Here is a 25782-nt window from a genome sequence, read left to right as displayed (position 1 = left end):
GGGACAACTTTACCTTTTACATTTTACCGATTGCACATAATAAAGACAAGACCATCTGCGAGTTGGGCGCAAGAGTGCTATTGCAGTATCTAGGCATGCAGTAGAAAGCTGAGGATTGCAGTATGCCGTATTACTCAGCGTTTTGTTACTGTAAACCCATAATGGCATCACTTTCACTCCTCGAACCTCGAACAGACTAGAAGCGGACGTTCCTAACATGTGGGCACATCAGTTTGAAGACACGTTCCATGTATGTCAACGTTACGAAGCAACTTCAAGAACTCTCAGTCACACCTGTTGCGTCCAACGGGCGATGAGTAGACTGAGGCCACTTTGTGATTTAAGAAGTAGGCCTGTACATTCGATGTATTTAATATATTTGTAGAAACTCTTATGAGCCAATAGGCTATCTACTCTAACGTTATGTTGGATTGATTCTTGGTGTATTTAACGACGATTTCTCAGATGCATAAGTTAATGTATCCAGGATGATTTTGAATTATGATTCGGAAAATACGTTGAATGAAGCGGCCGTGGCTTCTTCATTCATTCATTGTTGGAGGAGGTGGGTTTCCCCATGCACTTAGACCAGTTACTGGTCCATTGTGCATGCCCCTTTAATTTCTACTGTCCCCATACCCTACCGGTACTGGTGCCCGTTATCAGCCCCTTTCTGCCAGCGAGGTCGGCCCTCTACTGGCAGTGGTATCTGATAATTAGTCCCTTTCTGTCAGCGAGTTCGATCCTCATCTGGCAGTGGTACCTAATACTTTCCCCATCTACCGGAGGCATTGGAAACTACTTCGGCGGGAAAATTTGCCTAATTTAGCTCAGAGGTCTCCTAGAGACATGAGGTTCTTTAAGCGGCCGTGGCTTACTTTATGGCGCTATCCAAGCACTTCCCTGTAGGGACTGGTGATACCACTAGAAACTGCGACTTGGATTTCTCCTTTAATTTTGATGAGGACCTGTGATATAGTTTGTAAAATCTGCGCTGATATTCCTTGTGTTGCTTGGAATTGTTCGCTCATTCATGAAACAGAAGTCACTTATACACGTGAGTGCGTTACAGTGCTATTGGACTTTAGCCTGTAGAAACTTACGTCAGTGTTTATTTATCGTGATGAGAAGACGAAGACGCTTTCATAAAACGTACTGACTGGCCTGTAGATCGCTTCTGTCGTATCCTTGAATCCTTGAAGTTGCGAGGTTGTGGAATTGTAGACTGTGATTGGAACAGAATTTCCGTATTTGGATTTTTGCTTATGTTATGAAGTAGCAGTTATGCAAGTGTTTGCAGTTTCAATGGTAGAACTGCGAATCCACGCATTTCACCAATTTTCAGCCTTTCATTAAACACTATACATCATGTAAATGATTACGTGACGGAGATGGTTAATGTACTTATTTGGGCGTGGCTAAATGCATACACATGCAAAACTGCGTACACATAAATGTACTAAAATAATGAGTTTTTTTTAATTGCTAGAGGGGTGGGACTAAGTCCCTTGTACTGCGGCCACTTCTGGCCTATTGTACCAGCCCCAGATGATAGATGAGGGTGATTGTGGAGCAATTGGTGGAATGAAGATTGGCAGGGGAAACCGAAGTACTCGGAGAAAACCTGCCCCAGCGCCACTTTGTCCACCATAAATCCTACTTGACCAGACCCGGCATCGAACCCGGGCCGCCACGATGGGAAGCCAGCGACTAACCGCTTGAGCTGTGGCGCGGCGTAAATAATGAGGTAAGCCGAAAAGTAAAGGCAGTTTTATTGAACGTTTTGACGAAAGTGTCACGCAGTAGTTAGACTGCTTCTTCACTTAGTTGCCCTGGTTTTCAATGCATTTAGTTCAGCTGTCCACAAATTTCGTGATTCCATCAGAATAAGATATTTTCGGTTGGACCTTAAGCCGTTCTTGAACCGCTTTCTGTAACTGATGCTCATGTTTGGCGCAGTTTCATCATTTCAGATTTCATAATTATCGCCATGCTGAAATTTCATTATTCCATATATTTCTTATAGTCGCACTCTCTGATCACAGATCCTAGTTTCGTTTTGTGCGTCATATCAATTCAGCAGCCATATTAAATATGGTATAGCATTAACAGTATTCAAAAGCTAATTGAAAACTATCTGGGGCCAAATGGCGGAAGGTTCATATTGTTTTTTTATCCGCTGTCCTTTTGAGTTCTGCCGGCATCACCTTGGAGGCATATAAACATACAGCATAGCATATACGTCTGTACGGTTATCACTCAGATATAGCCTGCCGGTTCAGATCATGCCTTGATCAACCTTTGCTAAGATTAATAGCATCTGATTCTGGTTCTACTTGGGAACAAGTAGGTCAGTCAGTTTGAATATGGAGCCGTTAATGAGAGGCCTTTGAATGCCCTTGTGTACCATGTAGCATCAATAACAATTCCCCTTATCAATTCTGTAGTATGCTTGGCATTAATCCAACGAATCGAAATCATCGTCTTTACACATTTTCCAACCCACTTGGGATTATATTGCTCTTCGCCTTAGTTTAACTTATGTACCGCTACTATCATATTACGGGAAAAGCGTTTCGGACGCTCCTCTCTCGCTTCACTTTCGTCTTACCATGTCGCCGTCATTTGCAGACCACAAGGTAGGTCATGCTGCTTATGGAGTCACGTGACGTGATATGTTTACCAGTTTGTGAAAATTTCATGTCTGTTGGGAGATTGTAATGAATGTGTAATGTTTGTTTTTTTTCCTTTAATGATTAGAACTATTAGAAATATACAATTCGTAGTGATAAGTATTGTCGAAATACCGAATTTATTGTTACCGACACAGACACATGGGTCTACTGAGATTAAAAGTAAACAAATTGACCTTCTACTTACAGAACCGTAGGTCTCAAAACCCTTTATAAAACATATCACACGGAACTAATTAGGAATGTTAGAAAGTGTTGTATCATTATGCCAGACAACTTACAAAGTGACCTTTATTTTTTTTCTCTTCAGTCTACAATTCTTTGATATTTTCAATATTTAAATTCGCAGATAAGCAGAAAGTTCAGTATTCTGTAAAATCCTGCAGTTAGTTCAGCTACTATATACTAGTCCTGGTGTTCTGTGTGTCATAAACTGTCAGAAACACTTTCCTACAACTCGCATATATTAAGGAGAATTCGCTGTCGACCTTATGAATTTAAGGGTTTCAAAGTATTGTTCCTTACATTCTCAGTTTGAAATAAAAAACATGTTCCAGACGAACGAAATTAGCAAATTCATTTCGAAAATTTTAGAGACTACTACTGTCTTGCAGTCTTTGGATTTTTGTAATTTTTTAAGTGCACGCTGAATTACGTGTAATATAAAGACAGTGGAACCTAAGCAATGTTCTTGAGATCCCTTTCAGGTATGTCGGTTGTACAGTGTATTGTATCGAATGACAGTACAGTGTAAAGGGTAAAGTTGTCCCTGTGCTTAACCAATTAAGCATTACGCCATGAAGGCGTATGGGGGAGGGCATATATAGATTCACATTTTCTTGACCTCGACACTAGTTGGAGGTGAGCGGTCAGCTTCACGGCCCTGCCGCTTTACCCCCGGGGAGAGATCCCCCCGTACCCATTGGATATGAGGTTGGGTGGACCCCAGAGCCCGTCTGGACGACTTGGAGAGGAGAAAATTCTTGCCCCCACCGGGACTCGAACTCTGACCCCTCAGTCGTCCGGCCCGTAGCCAGTCGCCATACCGACTGCGCTGTCCCGGTTCGTAGGCAGTATAGTATACAGATAGTATCTTAGTACTCACCTTAAAGAGACCGAGAAAAGGCACGAAAAATCTCAGATTAGTCAGTAGCCCTGCTAAATTGAAATCCTGTTGCCCTTGGACTGCCTGATATATTTCAGATTCGAAGTTTTCACGGCGAAGGAGGCTAATATGAATTCTTAACAGGTCTGGTATTATGCGACATTAGTTTCTTTTTCTGAAGAAACATCACGGTCAGTTGATTAGACTATGTCCTTCCTACTTGGGCCGTCGTCTCTTCATGTGTTTGTCCAGAGACTGGTTATCTTGACTGAGGTTTTCGTGGTTTTGCTATACTCTAGCCACGTAATTACCAATAGTCTTCCTTCATTTACGATTGATCTACTGCTGCTTCCTTCCAAATCCCTCCCAATTTATTATTCAATAATTCTGTCATCTGCCATATAGACTTATCAGTTGAAACCATCTATAAATAAACCAAGATTCAATACGTAGTAAAACGCGAACTTCTTGCTCTGTAGCAAGTCAGATGCTGCTTTCTTTGACATTCTTTCCAGCTCTTTATTCAGTAATGGCACTGTTATTCGTCGCTTTATAATCTTAGCTGTTAAATAATAAATTACGAATAAATAATACAGAGGATCAGGGAACTGCATGACTTGTGTACCTGATTCAGTGAAGTCCTCTCGGGTAGTCGGCCATATCAAGATGCATTTGGTTTCCAACATCGGGGACAGTGACAGTTTCCGAAATGCATTACACAGTCACACGACTGATTGGCCGCAAACACTGCCTTGTGTTTAATCCCCGTGAAAGCTTCAGATGTTGTATACTGGCATGTTCTTGATTTGTATTAAATAGTAAGAGTATGTAGACCTATGGCAAAAGCTGCATTTAGCAAGAAGAAGAATCTTTTTACCAGCAAATTGGACTTAAATTTGAGGAAGAAACTAGTGAAATGCTGCATTTGGAGCATAGCTCTGTATGGGGCTGAAACATGGACACTTAGGGCAGTAGATCAGAAACACCTGGAAAGTTTCGAAATGTGGTGTTGGAGAAGGATGGAGAAGATCAGTTGGACCGATTATGTGAGAAATGAAGAAGTGTTAATTAGAGTCAGTGAGCAGAGGAATATCCTACATGAAATAAGAAAACGGAAGGCTAATTGGATTGGTCATGTTTTACGCAGAAACTGCCTTCTAAAAGAAGGTATCGAAGGAAAGATAGATGGGCGGATAGAAGTGACAAGAAGACGAGGAAGAAGACGTAAGAAGATGCTGGATAACTTTGGGGACAGAAGAGGATACTGTCATTTTAAGGAGAAAGCTCTAGATCGCATTAAGTGGAGGAATTGTTTTGGAAGAGACTGTGGACCTGTCGTCTTGACAGATTACTGATGATGATGATGATGTAGACCTACCCTCGCGCGCAACACAGATCCAACTTTCACCCCTGAAATACAGTATACAGACGGTCGGTATTATTATGCTGGGCGCTAGTAAGTACGCGTACGGGTAATGCTCATGACCGACAGAACGTGACACGCGATCATTAATAGTGCATAGGTCTAGACACAGGGTCTGCATGCGTATCGATCAACATTTGTCAGCCCATTTAATCGGGCGAAGGTATTCAGAGGACAAATTGCGGAAAAGTCTAATTATGCATGTTTATAACTGCTTCTATCATTTCATAAAATATGTACACAAACGTTTCCGGCAAACGAACACAAAACCTTGAGAAAGTTCTATCTTTTGGGATATAACGCCTTGTACACCGCTAAAAGTCAGTCGACGTTTCGGAGGAACGTGCCTCCATTTTCAGGGCCGACGAATAAGCCGACATGAAGCAGATAGCAGCTCACATATTAAGTTCAAGCGTTCCATTTTTGTTACTGCCGAGTGTAGAAGATTAACCGTACTGTATAAGTGCACAGTGTACACTAAACAGGCGTTCGCAGAGAAAATTATAAATGACAAGTCAAGATTACGACAGTAAGCTTTTATACTGAATAAACATTAAATTCTCATACGACTATTCATTGTTTTTATTTAAAATCTCTGAACTGATACAGAAATACAAATGCGGAGGTTCAGACAGGTAAGACACTCGGACAGCACGGTGACTTCAGAAGTTTCCTTTCTGGAAGGAAGGCCAAAATTATGACCACTACAGCAGTCATGTTAACTCTGTGGCCTGTAGTCCGTAAGCGAACCATACCGACCGAATGACCGCCGCTTGTCGGCAAAGTTAGTGCCAACTTTTGCTGATAGAGGGTGTCGCGTGGACAGCACAACGAATCCCCATGGACGTTAATCTCGGCTTTCTAGACCAGAGCCTCTATGCCTCCTCAGTTATCCTCACGAAGCTGAGTGGACCCCGCTCCAAACCCACTACTTCTCAGGCAATCTGGTAGCGCCGAGAATCGAACCCGGGACCTCTGGATCTGTAGCCAGGAACTCTGACCACTAGACCACAGAGGCGGTCACAGCAGTCATATTGATTAGTGAAAGTTGTGTCACAAAGAAAAAGGAGATTTCGAGGATACGGACTGTCGAATTAAAATGCATGCAACTACGTTTACGTCCAGAGTGTGATTGAGTGCGCAATCTGGAAGTAAGGAACAAACTACAGAGATGCTCTCTAACTGATGACAGTAAGTAAAGTGAAGGTATCCCTGTAACAGGCCGTGGAAGCCCATAGGGTTGTGAGATGTTGAGGTTCCCACATTTTCTAGACAATCGGCTCGTTGATGGCGGCAAGGTTGTCAGCCCTACGCGCGGCCGCCCGTTACCCCCAAGAATATTCCTGGTACTCGTTTCTGTTAGAAGCTGAGTCGACACCACGGCCATAGTGCGGCTGGAAGGATTAGGTCAATTGAAAAAAAATCCAGTGACTTCATCGGGACTTGAACTTGCGACCTTCCGGCTTGTAGCATAGTGCCTCATCCAACTGCACTACCGCGTGCCCCCCCCCCAGCAACTGATGACAATAGGATACGTAAATCGTGCATGAGAAACCTGTTTTAATAGATCCAAGGAAAAGATGGATTCATCATTGAAGTCGGAACTGGCTGTGCTGTACGCGCCACAAAATGAATATATCACACGTGCACAGGTATAAGGCACTTACTGATACAGGAAACAATTAAGATGGTGAATCATCGGTGCTGAGCGAAAATAAAATGCCTTCGGTACACATGGCCTTTGTAACTACACCTGTTTTGCAAGGGATTTGCGCCCACCGAAGCGATTTTGCAACAACGCTGTAGAGTCGAAAGAAACCTTGGCACTCCTATCGAGACATGAACTGTTCTTTCTGCACTGTATTTATTTTCATTAAGGCCCAATGCGATAAACCCTGAACTCATCATTTCATTTCTCTTCCCATTCTGTGTCTGCTGTACGGTCAGACTGACAGATATAACCGGAAGCAGAGTTAGTTCGAGCTAGTCCTAGTTCAGGAGCCAACAGACCAAGGTAGGGCGCAAATGGATGAAGCCGTAAATGACACTCAGCGTAGCACTTGTGCAACCTCTTACGTAACCGCTGATAATTCAAGTCCTTTATTAAAACTTATATGTAAATGAAAGAATAGAGACTGATCTATCCATCTGTACTGCGGCCGACCGCCGTTCCAGAGATGCCAGCCTCCGGACGACGCGCAGCTGCCAGCAGCGTTGATAAGATTTGTCACGAACTAGGATTCGAGATGAGGTCCTTTTCCTGGGGAAACTGGTGCGACAGTGACCGGGATGGGAACACACTTCGGGAGTTATCAAATTACCGGAACATCACTCCGTGTATTACTCGCATTTAGGCAGACGATAAGTACCGCCATTGTTGGCGTGTGTATTCTAATCCTCCTTTTAGCTTCATCACACTGCTTACACCTTCCGCCGTTAATATTGCCCCTTCACTCTCTGTTCACTTACTACTCCCTGTAAACGTCTCCCTACTGTAACTCCCTTCGTCCTCTTCTGTCATTCACTCTCTAACTTTATATCTCGACTCTCCCTGTTCACGTGATCCTCACTCCCAGCGTCTCCCTACTGTAACTCCCTTCGTCCTTTTCTATCATTCACTCTCTAACTTTATATCTCGACTCTCCATGTTCACGTGATCCTCACTCCCAACGTCTCCCTACTGTAACTCCTTTCGTCCTCTTCTGTCATTCACTCTCCAACTTTATATCTCGACTCTCCCTGTTCACGTGATCCTCACTCCCAGCGTCTCCCTACTGTAACTCCCTTCGTCCTTTTCTATCATTCACTCTCCAACTTTATATCTCGACTCTCCCTGTTCACGTGATCCTCACTCCCAGCGTCTCCCTACTGTAACTCCCTTCGTCCTCTTCTATCATTCACTCTCCAACTTTATATCTCGACTCTCCCTGTTCACGTGATCCTCACTCCCAGCGTCTCCCTACTGTAACTCCCTTCGTCCTCTTCTATCATTCACTCTCCAACTTTATATCTCGACTCTCCCTGTTCACGTGATCCTCACTCCCAGCGTCTCCCTACTGCAACTCCCTTGACCCTCTTCTGTCACTCCTCTCTAACTTTACATCTCGACTCCCTATAACCGACTGACCTCCCTTTCTTCCCGACTTCCACACTTCCTTTCTAACATTTAGGTAGCATCCGGTAAAGACCCCTAAGTGGCTATCACTTGGATAGGGTTACGGCCGGATTCCAATAATGGGCGCCAGTCCAGCAGATGTTATCTTCAAACCTTCATTTCAGCCTTTATCGTTTCAAGACGCATGTTAAGTAAGGGACCAAGCGCAATTGGGGTGACATTCCTACTGGGAGACTCAGAATAAAATCCAGGACTGATTTCCCAAAATGCCTCCCTAGCACGACGGAACATAATACTTAAAGTAAACTGATGACGCTAATGACAGCGGTGGTGCCATGGAGAGGATACCAGGCTCAAGTGCAGCGCATGATCCTGTCTCCACGACCACCATTGTCGCTACAAGCCTAAGGAGGCTTCTAAAGTATAACAATTATATGGTCACGGGATGGCACCTCGGCGCAGGCGCGTATCTCATTCACGTAGAATTAATCAGTGGAATTTGCATAGCAGCTGTTAAACAATTCTGAGTGAGGAAGTACGGTTACAATCTTGGTATAAACAATTACCCAAAATCTACCTGGACATAATGCAAGTGAAATATGTTAATATATGCGAGTTTCTCAAAAATGCAACCCGTTTTGGTCCATCTCTAGTACCTTTTCAGTATCTCCAGGATTCTGTATTCGGTTTCTGTCTTCTGAGTCTGCGTCTCATTTTATGACCGACGGTCAATCGGCCAGTCTGTCTTGGCATAAAGCACCCATCTGGGGCTTGCGACCAGATCTTTATTACTGTCAGTTACGGTCCTGTTTTTTTTTTGTGGGCGCTCTCTCTGACGAGAGGACGGGTCTGTCTTTTTTATGTGCTGCCGGTTTTGCCAGCGCAGTCTTTCTTGAGTCCGAGATCTTTGGTACTCGGGACATATTACTGTCTCAAATTTGAGACTTCCCTTTTCGTCGCCTCCTACTACTCGCAGGGTCACGATGGAAATATTCGACCCCGCCTCCACACGAGTATCCGAGCCCCACGGAACTCATGACCATATTTTGCCAGCTGACAGCTTTGGGATAGTGGACACTCCCCCGTAGGGTTCCATTCTGCTCTTTTGAGATCGCATCGTTTAGGGAAACATTGTACTTACCGTAGTAACCATATCTGCTTAATGAGTTATCATCACAAAAATGCGTCTTCGGTGCTGTGCATTGGAGTTGGAACGCATTTAGCCAACCGCTACTTAGTAATGGGTGACTTCATTGTGGGAACAATCCGTTGGCTGGTAATGGACGTTTGTGTCGACTTCACTATTCCGGTTTCGTTGAACGATATGTGGTCAATTTATCTTGCATGAACTACGTTTCGTACTTTACCTCTCATGGACCTATCTCGAGCACAACCAGTCAACAGGCTCCTCAACTCACTGACGTAACTACAACGTAATCACTACATGCTAAACGCTTTGGGTAATTTCAATAAATAATTTGCTGTACGCTGTACACATAGTGATGTTTCAATAAAGCTTCAATTTAATATACAAAGTACATTTATTCATATAAAAATCCTGATTTAATACCGTTTTCAACATTAATCCTGGGAACTAATATTCCGCAATCACTGCGGGCCGGAACGAATATTTCGAGGGCCACAGTTTGCCTACTTATTTATTATACGCCGTTGTGTCTAATAAAACAGCTCAGCGATCAACACCATAATTTATTGCATATAGAAAGCATATATTTACGGTTATATCATCAGCAGAGCTGTGGCAATAGTTTATATTGTGACACACACTATGTGGATGTAGCCGACGGCAATGAACGCTAACTGACTACTAAGTATACCACCTTTGCAGCGCGTAAAATTACGACTCAATCTAAAGTGGTCCGCTGCATTCATAATGCCACTCCGGGCTGATACCAGTAAAAAAGTAAAGTAAAGCTATCCCTGTAACAGGCCTTGAAGGCCCATAGGGTTGTGAGATGTTGATGGTCCCACATTATCTAGACAATCGGTTCAAAGATGGCAGTAAGGTTGTCAACCTTACCCGCTGGCCGCTCTTTACCCCGGGAAGATTCCTGTTAATACACCCATGTCCGGAAACGCTTTGTTTACGCGCTAGGGTCTCTGAAATGCGGAGGAGGACGCCCTTACCTCTGTGGCTCACTGGTAACATTTACCTAACCTTTCTCCGCGAGACCTTACTCGAGCTGCTGGTAGTGGTGCCTTTGGAAGTCCGCCGTGAACTGTGGTTCCAGCATGATGGCACCCCGGCACACTGCGCTGATGTCGTCCGTAAGTATTTGGATGAAACTTTGGCAACAGAGGGATTGGACGTGGAGGCTCAGTAACCTGACCCCCTCCCTCCTTTGACTTGACTCCACTGGATTTCGTTCTCTGTGGGTACATGCAAAGCCTTGTGTACGAGACTCCAGTGGAGACACAACGTGATCTTGTGGCAAGAATTGCAGTAGCAGCTGGAACCATCATGGAAATGCCGGAATCTTTAAACGAGTTCAGCATAACATAACCAAGCGGTGTAGAACATGCAGTGACGTCGGCGGCCGCCATATGGAGCAAATTTTATAATGTAAAACAACGATAACATCCGTAAAACTTATGCATCCTCTCGGAAACTGTTGTTACCCTTAGTGCCAAAAGGAAGCTTTTCCGGACATTGGTGTATTAACAAATATTATCACATTGAACCCATCTATCTACCACAGAGTGTCATAACAATATGTATATATCCCATGTATATATATGAGGTGACCATGTTTTATGGGACCTACAATACACTATATACCTTTAGCCTGTACAGAAGGGTATGTGAAATTAACGATCGCAAACCTTGGAGCTGGTGAAGACGCCTTCAGTATTTTAACCCATATGTACGATGGGGTACCCAAAAGAAACCGAACTATTTTTTTTTTGTGGGCCGAACTTTTGTAGTACCGCGTTTTGCCGCTATGAGCGCATAGAGCTAACATTCCTGAGTCGATAAGCCGACTACCGTTGCTTCAGAAGGTAAGGACTAGTTTCGGCAGAGTTTATAGTGACAACTGTTTTGTGTGATCGTCGTTTTTGCAATGGCTGATTTTCGTGAACAGCGTGCGGCGGTGAAATTCTGCTTTTTGCTCGGGAAAAGTGGAACAGAAACTCTTGAAATGTTAAAAACGGCGTACAAGGACGATGCTATGGGGAAAACTCAAGTGTTTGAGTGGTTTTCCCATTTCAAAAATGGTGAAATGTCAATTGATGACAAACCTCGTTCTGGTCGTCCTTCCACGGCCCGAACACGTGAAAATGTTGAAAAAATTCGTGAAATCATCAAGGAAGATCGACGACGGACCATTGAAGAAATTGTGGAGCTGTCGGGAGTGACTTGGAGCTCAGCGGCCAGATTTGTGGCAGTCGGGTGACTGGTTTTTCCATCATGACAATGCCCCTGCTCACACAGCCCTGTCTGTACGACAATTCTTGACCAAAAATGGTATGACCCCTGTTCCTCACCCTCCATACTCACCCGACCTTGCCCCGTGCGACTTTTTTTTTTTTCCTCGAATGAAAAGAGACATGAAAGGAAAAAACGACGGAGGCGCTGTCAAGCATCTCAAAAGATGAATTTAGACAATGTTTTGAAAAATGGAATAAAAGACTAGACAAGTGTATTAGTGTAAGTGGAGAGTACTTTGAAGGGGATTGAAGGTTTGTGCTTACAATTTGAATAAATAAGTTTAAAAAAAATAAGTTCGGTTTCTTTTGGGTACCCCCTCATATATTGTTAGGGCCTATAATTTGTCACGGAAATGGTGTGAGTTGTCTGAAGGCCACAAGTAATATAGCTTCCTCGAACGCGGAACGACATTAGTCAACGGAACGGTGCAACTTGCTATCAGAAAGACGGCGCTGATAACTCTAAACTACCATCGTCTACTGAAGAGAAGGACAGGATAGTGGTGGGTATTGGTGGACCTTGGCTATTCTGCTGTTCATTTAGCGAACCCGTCGAGTTTCTCTGCACCGAGAGCAACGGTATGCTGATGTTTTCAGCTCGCACAGTACACTCGGTCGGGTCGTAGTTCATTGCCTCATCCTTTTTTCGCCGAAGGTTAGTAGCTGGGGCTGCCCTTGTATTCCTCGAGTTTTCGTCCACGTGAATTTATTTAATTCCCAATTTTATTTGCAATCTGTACAAGTAAGTAAAGTAAAAAGTAAAGGTATCCCTGTAACAGGCCATGGAGGCCCATAGGGTTATGAGATATTGAGGTTCCCTCATTTTCTAGACAATCGGCTCATAGATGGCGGCAAGGGTGTCATCCCTACTCGCCGGCCGCCCTTTACCCACAAGAATATTCCTGGTACTCACCTATCATAGGGCTGGTACAATAGGCCAGAAGTGGCCGCAGTACAAGGGACTTAGTCCCACCCCACTAGCAATAAAAAAAATAGTTCTGTATATTCTGTTGCAGTCTTAACTGTGGAGTCCTAATGCAAGTAGGACTTTAAAATTATAAAATAATTCAGGGGAGAGATATTATTAACTTGTATAACAGTCTAATATGCCAAATTTCGTTCGAAGGCTTGCGTGGTACCTAAATATGCTTGCTATCGAAAGCTTGATTTATCTTTTGTATGACTCGATGAGTTTGCTGTATTGTGCAGTGTCTTGGCCGACATCCGAATAGTGATTATGTTATTTGCGACCGTAACGAGTGGGGTTTTTTTTTTTTTTTTGCACTTTGTCTAAAGTAATGCGGTCTTCTCCGGCGATCAGCCAAGTCGATATGAAACGAATTTCCAAAGTTCCAGAGGCTGTCTCTTGCTTACGTCGTCAGAAAGTGATTGATCTATCACCGAAACGTAGGAAATAAACTCCACACTGATATGGCTGATCGTCCGAGGACGCCTGTATGCATTTTACTACCTTTAGAGCTTCAAGCCTTGGATGTCTGCTGCAGTGATTTTGAAAGGTTTTGATTAATATGTGGGGTACAACTCGAGACGCTCACCACTTACTTTTAAATTTATAGTTTGGTTAGAATAGTTTTCTTATTGTGGAGGAGGGACAAATCCTTTTCACTCCACGATTTAACCTGCCACATTTCATGTTTGTGGTATGTCGCGATGCGTAATAGCGCTGTGCTTGTGTATTGAGTCAAATATGTCTACAACTAATGCTGAATTGCTAAAGGGATTTCTCTATGCCGATTGATACTGGACGCGTCTCAGAGCCCTTAGGATTGCAGTAGCGTAGTGAGAAATCCTCGTCCCTGCCATTAATCGAACCATAGTCATCGTACCAGTCAGTTGACAGCCGACCGACCTGTCCTGTTTTTGAGTCACATGTCCATAAGTTCCAGTGGAATGTCCGCAGTAATGAGTGAGGTCTGCCTGGCGCTAACTTGACATTTGGGATGTCGTTTGTTACTCTAAAGATTTAGTGCTAATAAGTGACAAGTTTGATCGCTGAAATTCCACGGTAGCTCAGAATGGTTATAAACATGTTCGTGAAATACAGTAAGGATCTTTTGTACACATATATTTCCGTCTTAAATGCTACTTATTGTCTAGTCAACCGTCTTCCTCAGTGCATGTTTCGGCCTTATATGGTCATCGTCAGGTGTTGTCTGTCTTGCAAAAAATGTTGTTATATGTCAAAGTTATATATCGCATGTGGACGCGGTGTTTCCTAACTAAAATTAATTAAGCTTGGAATTAAATATATTAACATCTTAGTGTTATTTCCGTTGTGGAAGTTTTGATGGTTGTTTATAATTGACATTTGCTTGAGAGTATTTGTAGTTGTTGGATCTAGTCGTGCTGCCTTCCATTTGCGGCGTGGGTGTTGTCTGTAATGTGTAAATAATGTGTTATCTAATTTTATTGTTTTATAAGTTGTGATACTTGTTTATAATTGTGCTTAACGCGTATTATTTGTGCTGTTCATAAGGATGTCGATGTACTCTCATTGTCAGTGTTGTCTGAAATATGTAAAGGATATGTTATATGTTATGTTGTGTGTTTCCATGTTTACTTTTTATACTTACGTATGCTCATTGACTTGTAAATGTTTCCACACTGTTATATTAGTTATGTTAAGTGATCTGTATTTGCAGATATTTTAAGTGTGCTGTGTGACGAATTCCTCTTTCACAATATGACCGGGGGTGTGTGTGCTGCTATCTGGCGTAAAGCTCGTATAATGTTTCGAATAGGGGGGTTGTCTGTGTCGATGTATGTGTATGTGTAGATGTAGGTTATCTTTACTGATTCTATAAATGTGATATTTCTTTGGGGTATTTAAATGTTTGTCTTTCTTTCCTGTTTTTATAATATCCGTGGCCCCGGTATCCGGAATTGCCGCTGCTGCTTCTGATATCATCAACATTTTCTTTATACCTAATATTAAGGGTTATTTCTGTGTGTCCGATGTATTTTAGTGGACAGTCTATGCATGCATTTGGTAAATGGCACTACTGTTTTATATATATTTATGCATGGGCTGTAATATAGTTTGTATTGTGTTTCGTGCGCCGAAGGCTATTTTTATTTGTGTGTCTTCAAAAAGAGTTCAGTAATTCTTCTTTGCCGCTATATGTAAAAGTGGCCTTTTTTGTGGTGCTGAGGGGCGGTGTGTTTTTTTGTTTTGGAAGAGGGGGTTTTTCGACTAGGTTTGTGTTACGCTGGTTATTATGTAGTATGTTTTGATGGTGTTTCTTTTGCTCTTTTAGTTATTGGATACATGTGTAATCAATTTAGTAGGTAGTTAATACGTGATAGTCTGTGTTCATACGGATGACAAGAGCTATTAGATATTATAAGTTTAGTCTGTGTTAGTTTCCTATATGTTGAGAATTTCAAATTTTTGTCTTTGCGATGTATTGTGAGGTTGTAAAAATTGATGTATTCGTGTAGTTATTTTTCTATAGTAAATTTTTTAGATGGTTGTAGTTCTTGAATTCGTTGAGTGTGTGTGTTCTATATTTGTTTTGTTTTTGTCGTATATCATATCATCGATATTTCTAAAGTAAGCTATTATTTGTTGTGTTTTTTGTTAGGACTCAGTATATTTATGGTCCATGTGTTATATATATATATGTTACGTTTCGGTTATTATTGATTATGTTGTGACGCCTATGGTCAACCCATCGGTTTGTTTATAGTACTGGTGGTCAAATTGAAAGTAATTTTGTTCCGTCACTGTTTGTACAGATGATGGTCGTATACGGCCGAAACATGGAGTGAAGAAGAAGGACTAGATAATAAATTGTATTTAAGATGTAAATATGTGTGTACAAAAGATACATTAATGCAACAGGACGTTTAAGTGCGATAATACGTATATTAAGGATCTGTTCCGATTATAACATACTAGCTTTACTGCAGTGAGGTGGAAAGGGTGCCTAGTGGATTGATCTCTCGAATTATTGCATAATTCCTTGATCATTACGTCTGCCGTTTTGAGTGGGGTACTTGTGATACAGTTTTGCTGTCAAAATACCTCTGTGCCCCTGCGGCTGTAGTTTCCTTATGTAATCACTTCAGCGTTACAGTTGTTTACGTCGATAGAAACCGGTTCACACGTAGTCGTGTATGTGTGTGATTTGGTTCAAACACAGCTGCTACTGCCTGTTCAAAAGGAGGACTCGGACGAAAATGGAAGGAGCCAGTGTATATTGTGTACTACTGGTCACAGTGACATTGCCCGTAACAGGCAACAAAATGCAAGTGCCGAAGACAGAAAAACAAGTGTCTGTATTTCATTGGAAGAAGTTACATTGTCAGGAATTAAGAGGGACAAGTCTCCATTATTGCCAGTTGGTTGGCCTTTCGCCTGACATCGTTTCACATCTGTCTGTCTGTCTGTCTGTGGGTCTACAGCCCTTTGTTGGGTCTTGGGCGGGGATCATCCCGTTACAAGGCACCTATCTGCACACAGAATAACACAGACGCAGAATAAACGCGCACAGCCATCTATGCCTTGGGTGGGATTCGAACCCGCGAACGCCTTAGACCGCTCGGCCACTGTGATCGGCCTTTTCACATCTAAATTTCTTAACGAACTTATTAGTGTAGTTGTTAGAAACGCACGGCATACAGGAGGTGTACAAAACAATGGAAACACAAAGAAACAGAGGAAGAGGATTGTTCATGTTGGCTCAGTTAGTAATACTGAATGTTCTTCCGTTTACACTCTGTAGTGCTCGTGTAATTGCATTAGTGATTATGTTGAGTGACAGTCCGTGTGAAAAATCGGAGACTTGTCCGATTTTGAAAGAGGACAGATTTTCGATGCGCGTTTAGCTGGAGCATCTATGACAAAAACTGCCACAGTATTGGGCGTATCGAGAGGGACAGTTTCTAAGGTTATGTCGACATACGCGAATCATTGGAAGACAACAGCGAAGAGGAACAATGCACGAAAATTAACATTGACAGAAAGAGATCGTCGTACAGTGAGAGAGACTGTTTACAAAAATCACACAACTACTGCAGCACAGGTGGTAGACCAACGGAACTGAATATTCATCCTGAAGACACTGTTTCCACAACACTGTCCAACGTGAGCTTCACAGATCCAACATCAACAGTAAGGCTGCGATTGCTAAACCTCTGATTACTGACATTAATGCTTATTTGCATAAACGATGGTATCACGACCATAAATCCTGGACAGAGAACTGAAAACGCTGGCGTGATATGGTCAGAAGAGTCGTCCTTCACACTGTGCCCAACATCAAGAAGAGGTTACGTTTGGAGAACCCCAGGGAAACCCATAGTTCTGAATGCGTGCCTGGTTCCACAGCGAAACATAGGTGAGTGGGTGACGTTCTATGATGGTTTGGGCAGCAATAGCGTGGTCCCATTACTGCCCTTCATGACCGAATTACTTGAAGGGAGTACGTGGATAGGTTGGGTAATCAGGCGCGTCCCATGATCCAGACATCGAACAATGATGCAGTTTTCCAAGACGACAATGCTCCCGTTCACACAGCTGGAACTTTTCGGTAATGATAAGATCTAACAGTTTCTGACGATGGTACATCAGGACAAATGTTGTGTTTCTGGACGTTATCCATCGTCCTGAAGACCGCCTCTGTGGACTAGTGGTCAGAGTTCCTGGCTACAGAGCCAGAGGTTCCGGGTTAAATTCCCGGCGTAATAAATAATAAATACAGTGCTTCAGTGCTTTTGCCCATCGCCTGTATGAGCCATTTGGTTAGTGGTTTTCATTCAAAAGAAAAGCGATAGAACGTTATTAGTGTTTCATATTTTCGTTTTATGCGCTCTGAGCAGAATTATTCGGAGCGAATTTTCCCTATTATCGTAATGTCTGGTTGATGCCTGCTGTAGCGTAGTGCAAAATCACTTATAGTGAGAAGACGTCCAAATCTAACCATATCACTCACCATACACCAGACACGATTGAGCCCTGGCCATTACCCGTGGTAATTTGTGATTCAAAGAAACTGAACGGAAGGGGAAGATGGTGGAGTAACTTATCCGGCGAGGGGGAATAGTAACGCTTTCATGGTCACTTCAGTACTTAGTATGACTGCATACTGTGATGGTTTGGAGCTGGTGACGTCTTGCAGTCGTGCCGACCGCTGGCCACAGGGTTACTCCGTAGTGGAGTCGTTGTCTACAGCGAAGAGCAGCAAGTGGTGAGACGGTTCGAGCTCGTATATGGACCTTGCAAGACTGAATCGATGTCGCTGGTCACGGCATCTGGCATTTAACGACAGGAATCATTGCAGTGCTGAAGATGCACCTCCGATTGTGAAGCAGCAATGTAAAGAGGAAGAGGATGAACCGGAACGTCGCAAGAGATCAGGGACATGGCCGTAAGTAGCTAGGATCGAGTAAAATTAGGTTAATATTTTTTTCATAACGTGACAAAGCTCTAAGATGACTGGAATGATGACCGTGGGATCAGATATTTCGAAGAACACGACGAAAAAGCAGGTAAATTTACAGTCTGTATCACGCGGTAGCTGAAACTCAGAAACGCTTTACTTACGAATCTGAGTGTTGTGGTTTTAAATATAAACTTGCTTCGAAGAAGCATTTGGCAATGCTAAATTGCACGCCTTGTTTGGTTCCTCGGTACTTTTAACTGTGAGAATTGTTTCATCAACGAGAAATAATGTTTCATCTGGCCGTAGAAGTGACTGTAGATACGAAATGTGTTACATTATGCCTCAGACTTCTAAATCTCACCATGAGGTGTTTGGTGTTCTCGGTTCATATGTACGTGTCTGTCTGTAAGTTACATCCTTCCCTTGATCCACCTCTTCATCCTCCTGCTCCATCTCTGTATGTTTGTGCAACTCACNTAAACTCAGGTCTTCCACTTCTGGTTTCCAACTATAATTCTGGGTGTAAGATTTGAGGTTTTCACGGCGGTGACTATGAAGAAAGCAGTCTTCTGGGATTTGGCACCGTGTATATGTGGTGTTAACACCACATATACACGGTGCCAAATCCCAGAAGACTGCTTTCTTCATAGTCACCGCCGTGAAAACCTCAAATCTTACACCCTTTTAAATTGATTTGTCACTAATCATCTCATGATTTGACAGTATATAATCTAGGCTTATGTCAGCGCTTTTAAATAAATGGTAAATTAAATACATTAATATTATCCCTACATCCTGCTCTCAACCTTCTGTTCATTTCCAGGCTCCACCTGTCTTATTACTCCTCGTCTCCGTCTTAGCTTCTTTTAATTATTGTCGACAGTAGGAGACTTCCGTAAACCCGACGTTGAACGTTGAATATACAACTTTAGACCTATGCATAACATAATTCTGGCAAATTCTCTTCCTTTTGTTTACTTATCTATAAAGCCTCGAGACTTACGGAAAAGGTATGTTGGATATAGAATGTATGTTTAAGTTTTCTGTGCAAGATCTGTTTGAAGGAGGCATGTTTAGCTCCAACAAGTATCTAGAGAGTAGCGCTTGAGATCGGCGTAGAAACACATATAGGTCATGTAAAGGGTCTGTTATTTTGTTCCAATGTAATCACATTTGAAATCTAATGACGAAATGTAAAACAAGACTCCAAATTACCAAAGTCCTTGAAAATCTCTTGAGCATCTCTCGAGTTGTTGGATGCTCACAGATGGCTCTCTGCAGGGATGCAAACTCGTCCATAAATATTTCAGAAATTCTCTACATGCTATTTCTAAACGAGGAGAGATGTTCTCAGACTGTGTATAATACACATTCTTAATCAAAGGAAGAGACCTAACCAGTGTAGTAGTGTAGGAATACACAGCAATAGTACAGAAAAACAGAAGTGCAGCTGGAATGATGGCATGTGCATATTTGTTTGCTCGTGTTCGTGCCACTTGTCACAGAGCAGTTCGCATTTCTGCCACGGATATTTATCTTGGTTGACTTTTACTCCATATTATTTAGTGAGTCTCTTTCTCTCGGTCTTCCTGTTGTTCACACTTTGAAGCATAGGACATCAGTGAACTCTATGTTTCACTTCAGTTCCTTGATCCTAAGACAGTCGGTAGGACTCCTTCGACGGGAGATCAGCCATCGCAAGGCTGCTACCAGCATAAACACAGAATAAACGCAGACATAAATCCACGCCTTGAGTGAGATTGGAACCCACGATCGGAGTGTTCGAGCGAGCGAAGACAGTTCATGCCTCAGACCGCGCGGCCACTGTGATCGGCATTTGGTCAGTCTACATGACTACACTCTACATTTGCTTATTTACTTTGAGTCACTTAACAAGATAGCTGGTGCTGTTTCGCAGCTTTGAGAGATTGGATATACAGTTGAAGCACCGCTTATTTCAACCTTAAATCTTGGTCCATATCCACAAAATATACTTTTATGTTGCAGGAAAAGGCATTACGTACTTTAGAGCCTTAACAGACAGTTCTCCATACTCAGGACAAACCTCTAGCCAGAAGTTAGATGCTTTAATATGAAGACAGTTTTAAAATACTATCACGTGGAAGTTCCATTACGCTGTCTTGTTCTTTTTATCTCAAATCTGTGACTATGACGTTATCATTACTCAAAGGGGTTTCTAATCCAGTCTTATCTTGCTTCAAGGACAACAAATGCTCGCTCGGCGAATCGCATTTCTAATGTCATTAAACAATCTTAAGCACACGAAAATTACTCATAGTTTGTTAAGTTCACTCAATGAGACTACAGGCCTAATTTCTTGATCATAATGTCTTTTTTATCGTGAGCTTTGAATAAATTTACCGCTTTTCTCCGAAGACTTACGTTGAGTTCATTAACATCGGTTAAGTATCTCGGCTCCACAACCAACAACAGTCATTTAAGCAGTGTGAAAAACTGAAGTTTGGATTGGAGCAGTAAAACCCTTATTCATCTCACTTCCCTTAAGAAAGCCATTGGATTTTTTAGATTTAGAAGTAGTTGACGGTGACCGTTGCCCATCCCCTCACATAGAGCCACAGATATTTTTAATTAAAATAGGGCCTTAATTAGATTAACGGATTCCTCCAAAACCGTCCCTAACTCAGTGGACATTTTCTCCGCTGCTAGTGATCCCTTGTGGATGCAGCAGTGAATACATTTTGCTTCTGGTGACTGTTTTTACACAAGTAACAACTTCACCGCAGGTACCTGTCATACGTCAAACCCTGTCAGTGCTTATTCCAACATATTTTGACCAGTCACTATTACACTTTCTTACGAAGCCAACCGGAAATCCAAAATTTGGCATGTAAATTGTTCGTGTATGCAATGATTTGTAAAAGGGAAGTTTTTCATTCACATTTCCATTGAATTCATGTCTAACAGGTGCTAGAATGTTAGACAGGTTTTGGATCTCTGTAGATGCATGGAAGCGACTCTTGCATATTATTGTTATCAACTGTTCCATAACATTTTTGGCCATCTGTCCAATTCAGCATTAAAGTGTATTGTTTGACAGCGAGATAGCATTCATTTCCTTGCAAGCCTTCCTTCTCAGCACGATATTCACAATTTTCTTCGCTTCTGGTAATATTAACTCTTCTCCGAAGATGTGGGACTTTCCTGCCCATGCTATTAGAAAAGCTGCTGGATAAGGAATTTCCACTGCTACCTGTAATTGCTTTGCTAATTGTATCCCCTTTGAAAATGTTCCAGTGGTTTATTGCCACAGTCACGGTATTTGGCTTCGGATTGCCAAGAAGTTCGGTGGGTTTTAAAGCCTTCATCCCATCTCATAGCAAGTTATGCACAGTGGTTTTTGGTAATATTCCGAACCACTCGACATGAACCCCTTTTGTAACTGCCACTGCATTTCCGATGTTTGTGTTTATTTTGCCTGTGCTGCGGAGTTTCACTAGACTGCCACTTTCACTTTGTTCATTTTGTTCTCTCCATTTCAATGTACGTGTTTTAAACCACTGGTCCATTATGGGACTGCCGCTGGAGCCAGTCACTAAAGTTAAACAATAAGAAACTATCATCAGCATTAATATTATGACGCATATACACGCTGCTGGGCAACGACTCAATATGCACGTTCCAGCAAACACACAACAATAGGAGCTGTGTTCTCTGTAGACCGTGCTACAGTTCGTTGCTTCGTAACGAACCAATAAACGCGCATTCTTGATAACACGTGACATGATGATTTACCGAAGCGGTAGAAGGTGGACATTTCAGAAAGGAGATCTAAAATTTATGGTGGATGAAAAATAGATATAGGAAATATACTGCTGCTACTATCACCACCACCACAGCCAGTAGTAGTAATAATAACAATAACAATAATAATAATAACAACACCAGAAGAAGAGGTTCAGTATTTGGAATAGGCTTACACGAAATCGCTAAGAGAAGCCAAGAAAAACTTCAAGAGACGAATTAGATGAGACCTTGCAAGGGCAACACTGCCATTAATGCTCGCTGGATGCTTAAGATGATAAGTAGAAGAGGATAGAGACAAGGCTGGTGTTCTTTGGAAGTTCATAGTAAGGGATTTTAGGGAGTATTCAGGAGCAAGGGATTTGGTAAACGGCATTCGGGCTTACAAGACTACGAGACTGGCAGCTGCCATGGACAGAATGCCCGAGGACAGGTTTGAAGGGCAGGATTTAAAACATTAGCCTACAGGAAACGTTTGCTAGGAATTGGAAGGAATAATCATCGCAAATTTGGGAGGAAGATTTTCTGAGCAGAGTGGAAGTCATTTAATGGCGATAAAAATGATTGGGGGACCTTGGTTCCCGGGATTAACGTTGAAAACGTCATTAAATTGCTATTTGTATTGGAATAAATGCACTTTTTTACATTAAGATTGAAGCTTTATTGAAACATTACTACATGCCAGTACATTATTTACTGAAATTACCCAAAGCGTTTAGTTTATAATTACGTCAGTGAGTTGAGGAACTTGGTGATTGGTTGTGCTCAAGATGTAGTTCATGCAGGATAAATTGTCCACATTTCTCCGAAGACCTTATCGATGCAAGAATTAGATCTAGTCGTTCCTTCTGAAAGATCCGAAAGAACGTCAAGTTCTAAGGTATTTCTCATGAACTCTACAAGTTGCTCCAAACATCGTTAAACTATTGCCTTTTTAATACATCCTTGCAAATACGTACTCTTGTGAATTGAATTTCTCTTCGGATGGACGTTGAAGCTATAATCGACGTCAAGTTGCCTTGGTAGTGTCGTTACCATATTATTCACATCTGCCGGTACATTGATGACTTGCCACACAATAACATATCCTCCTATTTGATGTCTCAATCTTCTGACTTGCATAAAAGGAAGTCTTGGGGCCACAGGTCTTTCGTTGGATGGGGAGGATACGTAAAGCCATTACTGCTTGATAGACCAGGTACTTGATCTCTCTAGTATTGCTGTACGCGTTACACATGCCTTTTTTTTATTGCTAGTGGGGTGGGACTAAGTCCCTTGTACTTCGGCCACTTCTGGCCTATTGTACCAGCCCCAGATGATAGGTGAGGGTGATGATGGAGAATTTGGTGGAATGAAGATTGGCAGGGGAAACCGAAGTACTCGGAGAAAACCAGCCCCAGCGCCACTTTGGCAACGTCTACACGAACGCACAAAAGCCGTCCGTTGTAAGGAACGTACTTTATGACGGACGTTGCTGAGGACACCACACAGTTGCAGAATGCGGTGCGTAGTTTTTTGTTTGCAATGGAGCCAGAAGACAGCGTAGCATTCGCCTCTCTTGTTTATTTCTACAACGGACGCATGTTGTGCGTTCGTGTAGACCAGCCGTGTCAAATATGCGGCCCCCATAGCCNTGCGGCCCTCAACTTTTAGAGCTAATTGATATTAAAATCAATATTAAAATTTTAGTAGAAATATTTTTTTTGTGAAGACAACAGACCAGAAGACAAGAAGACTCACACAGACATAAATTAGCAGGTTGCAGGAAANTACCGTGTCTCACGGTGTTGTCGCTTGCAGATTTACCTATACTTTTTCTTCAACCCTGAAGATGGGGGCGATACGTTCCTCCGAAACGTCGGTTAACACCACATATACACGGCGCCAAATCCCAGAAGACTGCTTTCTTCTGTTTGATACTTGTCAAAAATGGCATTCCCTTGCTTTTTAAAACTGTAAGCTATGTGACTTTAGGTAATTATATTGAAATTATTCCTAAATAATAAATAGAATTAAATTTCCTTGTATCAAAATCTAATGTATATTTCAATTTTGAAGTGCGGCCCTGGACTATTATTTATAGGGCTGAGGTGGCCCTCTGTACAAGTTGAGTTTGACATGCCTGGTGTAGACACTGCCTTAAACTGAGCAACATACATGCATGGAAACTCTGGAATTAATATACTTATGTGTTTTTCTTTTACTTGTTTCAAATCATTCATATACCATAATCTATCACACTTGTCGCAGGCATGACCAAATGGATTACCAGTAAAATTCTTTTCAAAGTATTCATTAGATTGATTATGATTGTATGTAATTGGAGTTGGTGAAGGGTCGGTTGACGTAGATGCTTGTGGCATTTTATTTTCCTGAGCTTTACGTTGACTGTAATTACGCATGTATTCAGCGTATAAAATGTTGTGTGTTTCTCTATATTCATGCTGTCATTCGCATTTAGCTTTGCTCGTTTGGATACATTATTACAATTATATTCTTCTAACCGCTTCGTTTTCCTGTACACACTCGCATATGCATCACGACTATTACCAGCGGACATTTTATCAGTGCATGACATCATATGCTGGCATCATTTTTAGATCGTAAGTATACCGTCTATATTGCAACAATAACCTTATATGAAAGACACTAAATATATATTTAATATACTAAAAATGCTTGTTAAATACTGTGACGTGTTGCGCTATGCAGGACACCCCTCCCCCCGCCAGCGGTGACGTAACACTATCAGAGCGCTGTCGTTGCTAGGGTAGCAGGCGAGTCAACGGTTCTTCCCCTACCCCGCCAGCGGTGCCGTGACCAAGGGATGCCGCGGTTGCTATGCAGCCGTAAACAACTCCCGACAGCGTTGCTAGCAACACGGGCCAGACAACAGTGGTGCCTATTACGTGGCTGTTTTCTGTGTTGTCCGGAAAGAGGATAAATAAGGAGCAGCGAAGACTATTCACAGTTAGTTCTCAAGTTACGAGTTAGTTACAGTTCTCGAGTTACGAGTTACGAGTCAGCCAGGCAGTCAACCAGCATTTGCAGTGTAGTATTTGTGATACTGCCAATGGCAGTAATTGTCAGATTGTAATTTGTGTGATTGTAAGAGCGAATGTCAAATAAAATTCGCTATATCAAATACGGCGTGAAATTATTTGTCGCGTTATACGCCCAACACGTGACAATACTTTAAAAGTAATTACACTTATACATTCATCCATTTTTGCAACATGTTTCGGCCACATATGAACCATCATCAGGCAACATTTTTTGTTATTGGGGAAACACTGTACACTTCGTCTTCTGTGCTCCAAGGCACATCATTGTTTTTGTTCTTAGTTTCTTTCTTAGAATATTTACTAATAACTAACAACAAAAACAATGATGTACCTAAGGGCACAGGAGACAAAGTGTACAGTGCAGTGGTTTCCCAAATAACAAGAATGTTGTCTGATGATGGTCCATATGTGGCCGAAACATGTTGCAACAACGAATGAATGTATACGTGTAAGTGTAATGATATTTTAAAGTATATAACAAGCACTTTTAGTGTATTAAATACACGTATATGTTTAGTGTCTTTTATTTAAGGTTATTGTTGCATTATAGACGGTATACTTACGATCTAAAAATGATGCCACAGTGCAACAGGATGCTAAAATATAATACGCTGTCAGCTTGCCTATAGTAGTGCGTCACCCACTAAACAGAAGAATTCAATTAGCCGTATGTGTTACAAACAAATGGTCATAACTCCTACACCATATGCGGTGGACGAAAGCGGGTTGCATTTTTAGAAG

The 25782-nt window shown here is 42.1% G+C and overlaps 1 protein-coding gene across 9 annotated transcripts in view; it reads left to right on the top strand.

Moving 5' to 3' along the window:
* LOC111864255 (NAD kinase) overlaps window positions 1–25782 on the top strand; it is a 135197-nt gene that overhangs the window by 63920 nt on the left and 45495 nt on the right. The window contains exon 1 of one of the 9 annotated variants that reach the window (XM_023851353.2): window positions 2508–2639. The exons of 7 other annotated variants lie outside the window; for them this stretch is intronic. In XM_023851353.2, the coding sequence (XP_023707121.1) occupies window positions 2542–2639 (98 nt within the window). In that variant the 5' untranslated portion in view covers window positions 2508–2541. Of the gene's footprint in view, window positions 1–2507; window positions 2640–17893; window positions 18179–25782 lie in introns of those variants that run through there. One more of the 9 variants, XM_023851347.2, reaches the window with a different exon arrangement.

Source organism: Cryptotermes secundus, unplaced genomic scaffold (assembly GCF_002891405.2).
Source record: "Cryptotermes secundus unplaced genomic scaffold, Csec_1.0 scaffold33, whole genome shotgun sequence".
In the NCBI taxonomy this organism is placed as follows: domain Eukaryota; kingdom Metazoa; phylum Arthropoda; class Insecta; order Blattodea; family Kalotermitidae; genus Cryptotermes; species Cryptotermes secundus.
The sequence above is the reverse complement of the archived record's forward strand: the minus strand, read 5'-3'. Positions and strand labels throughout refer to the sequence as shown.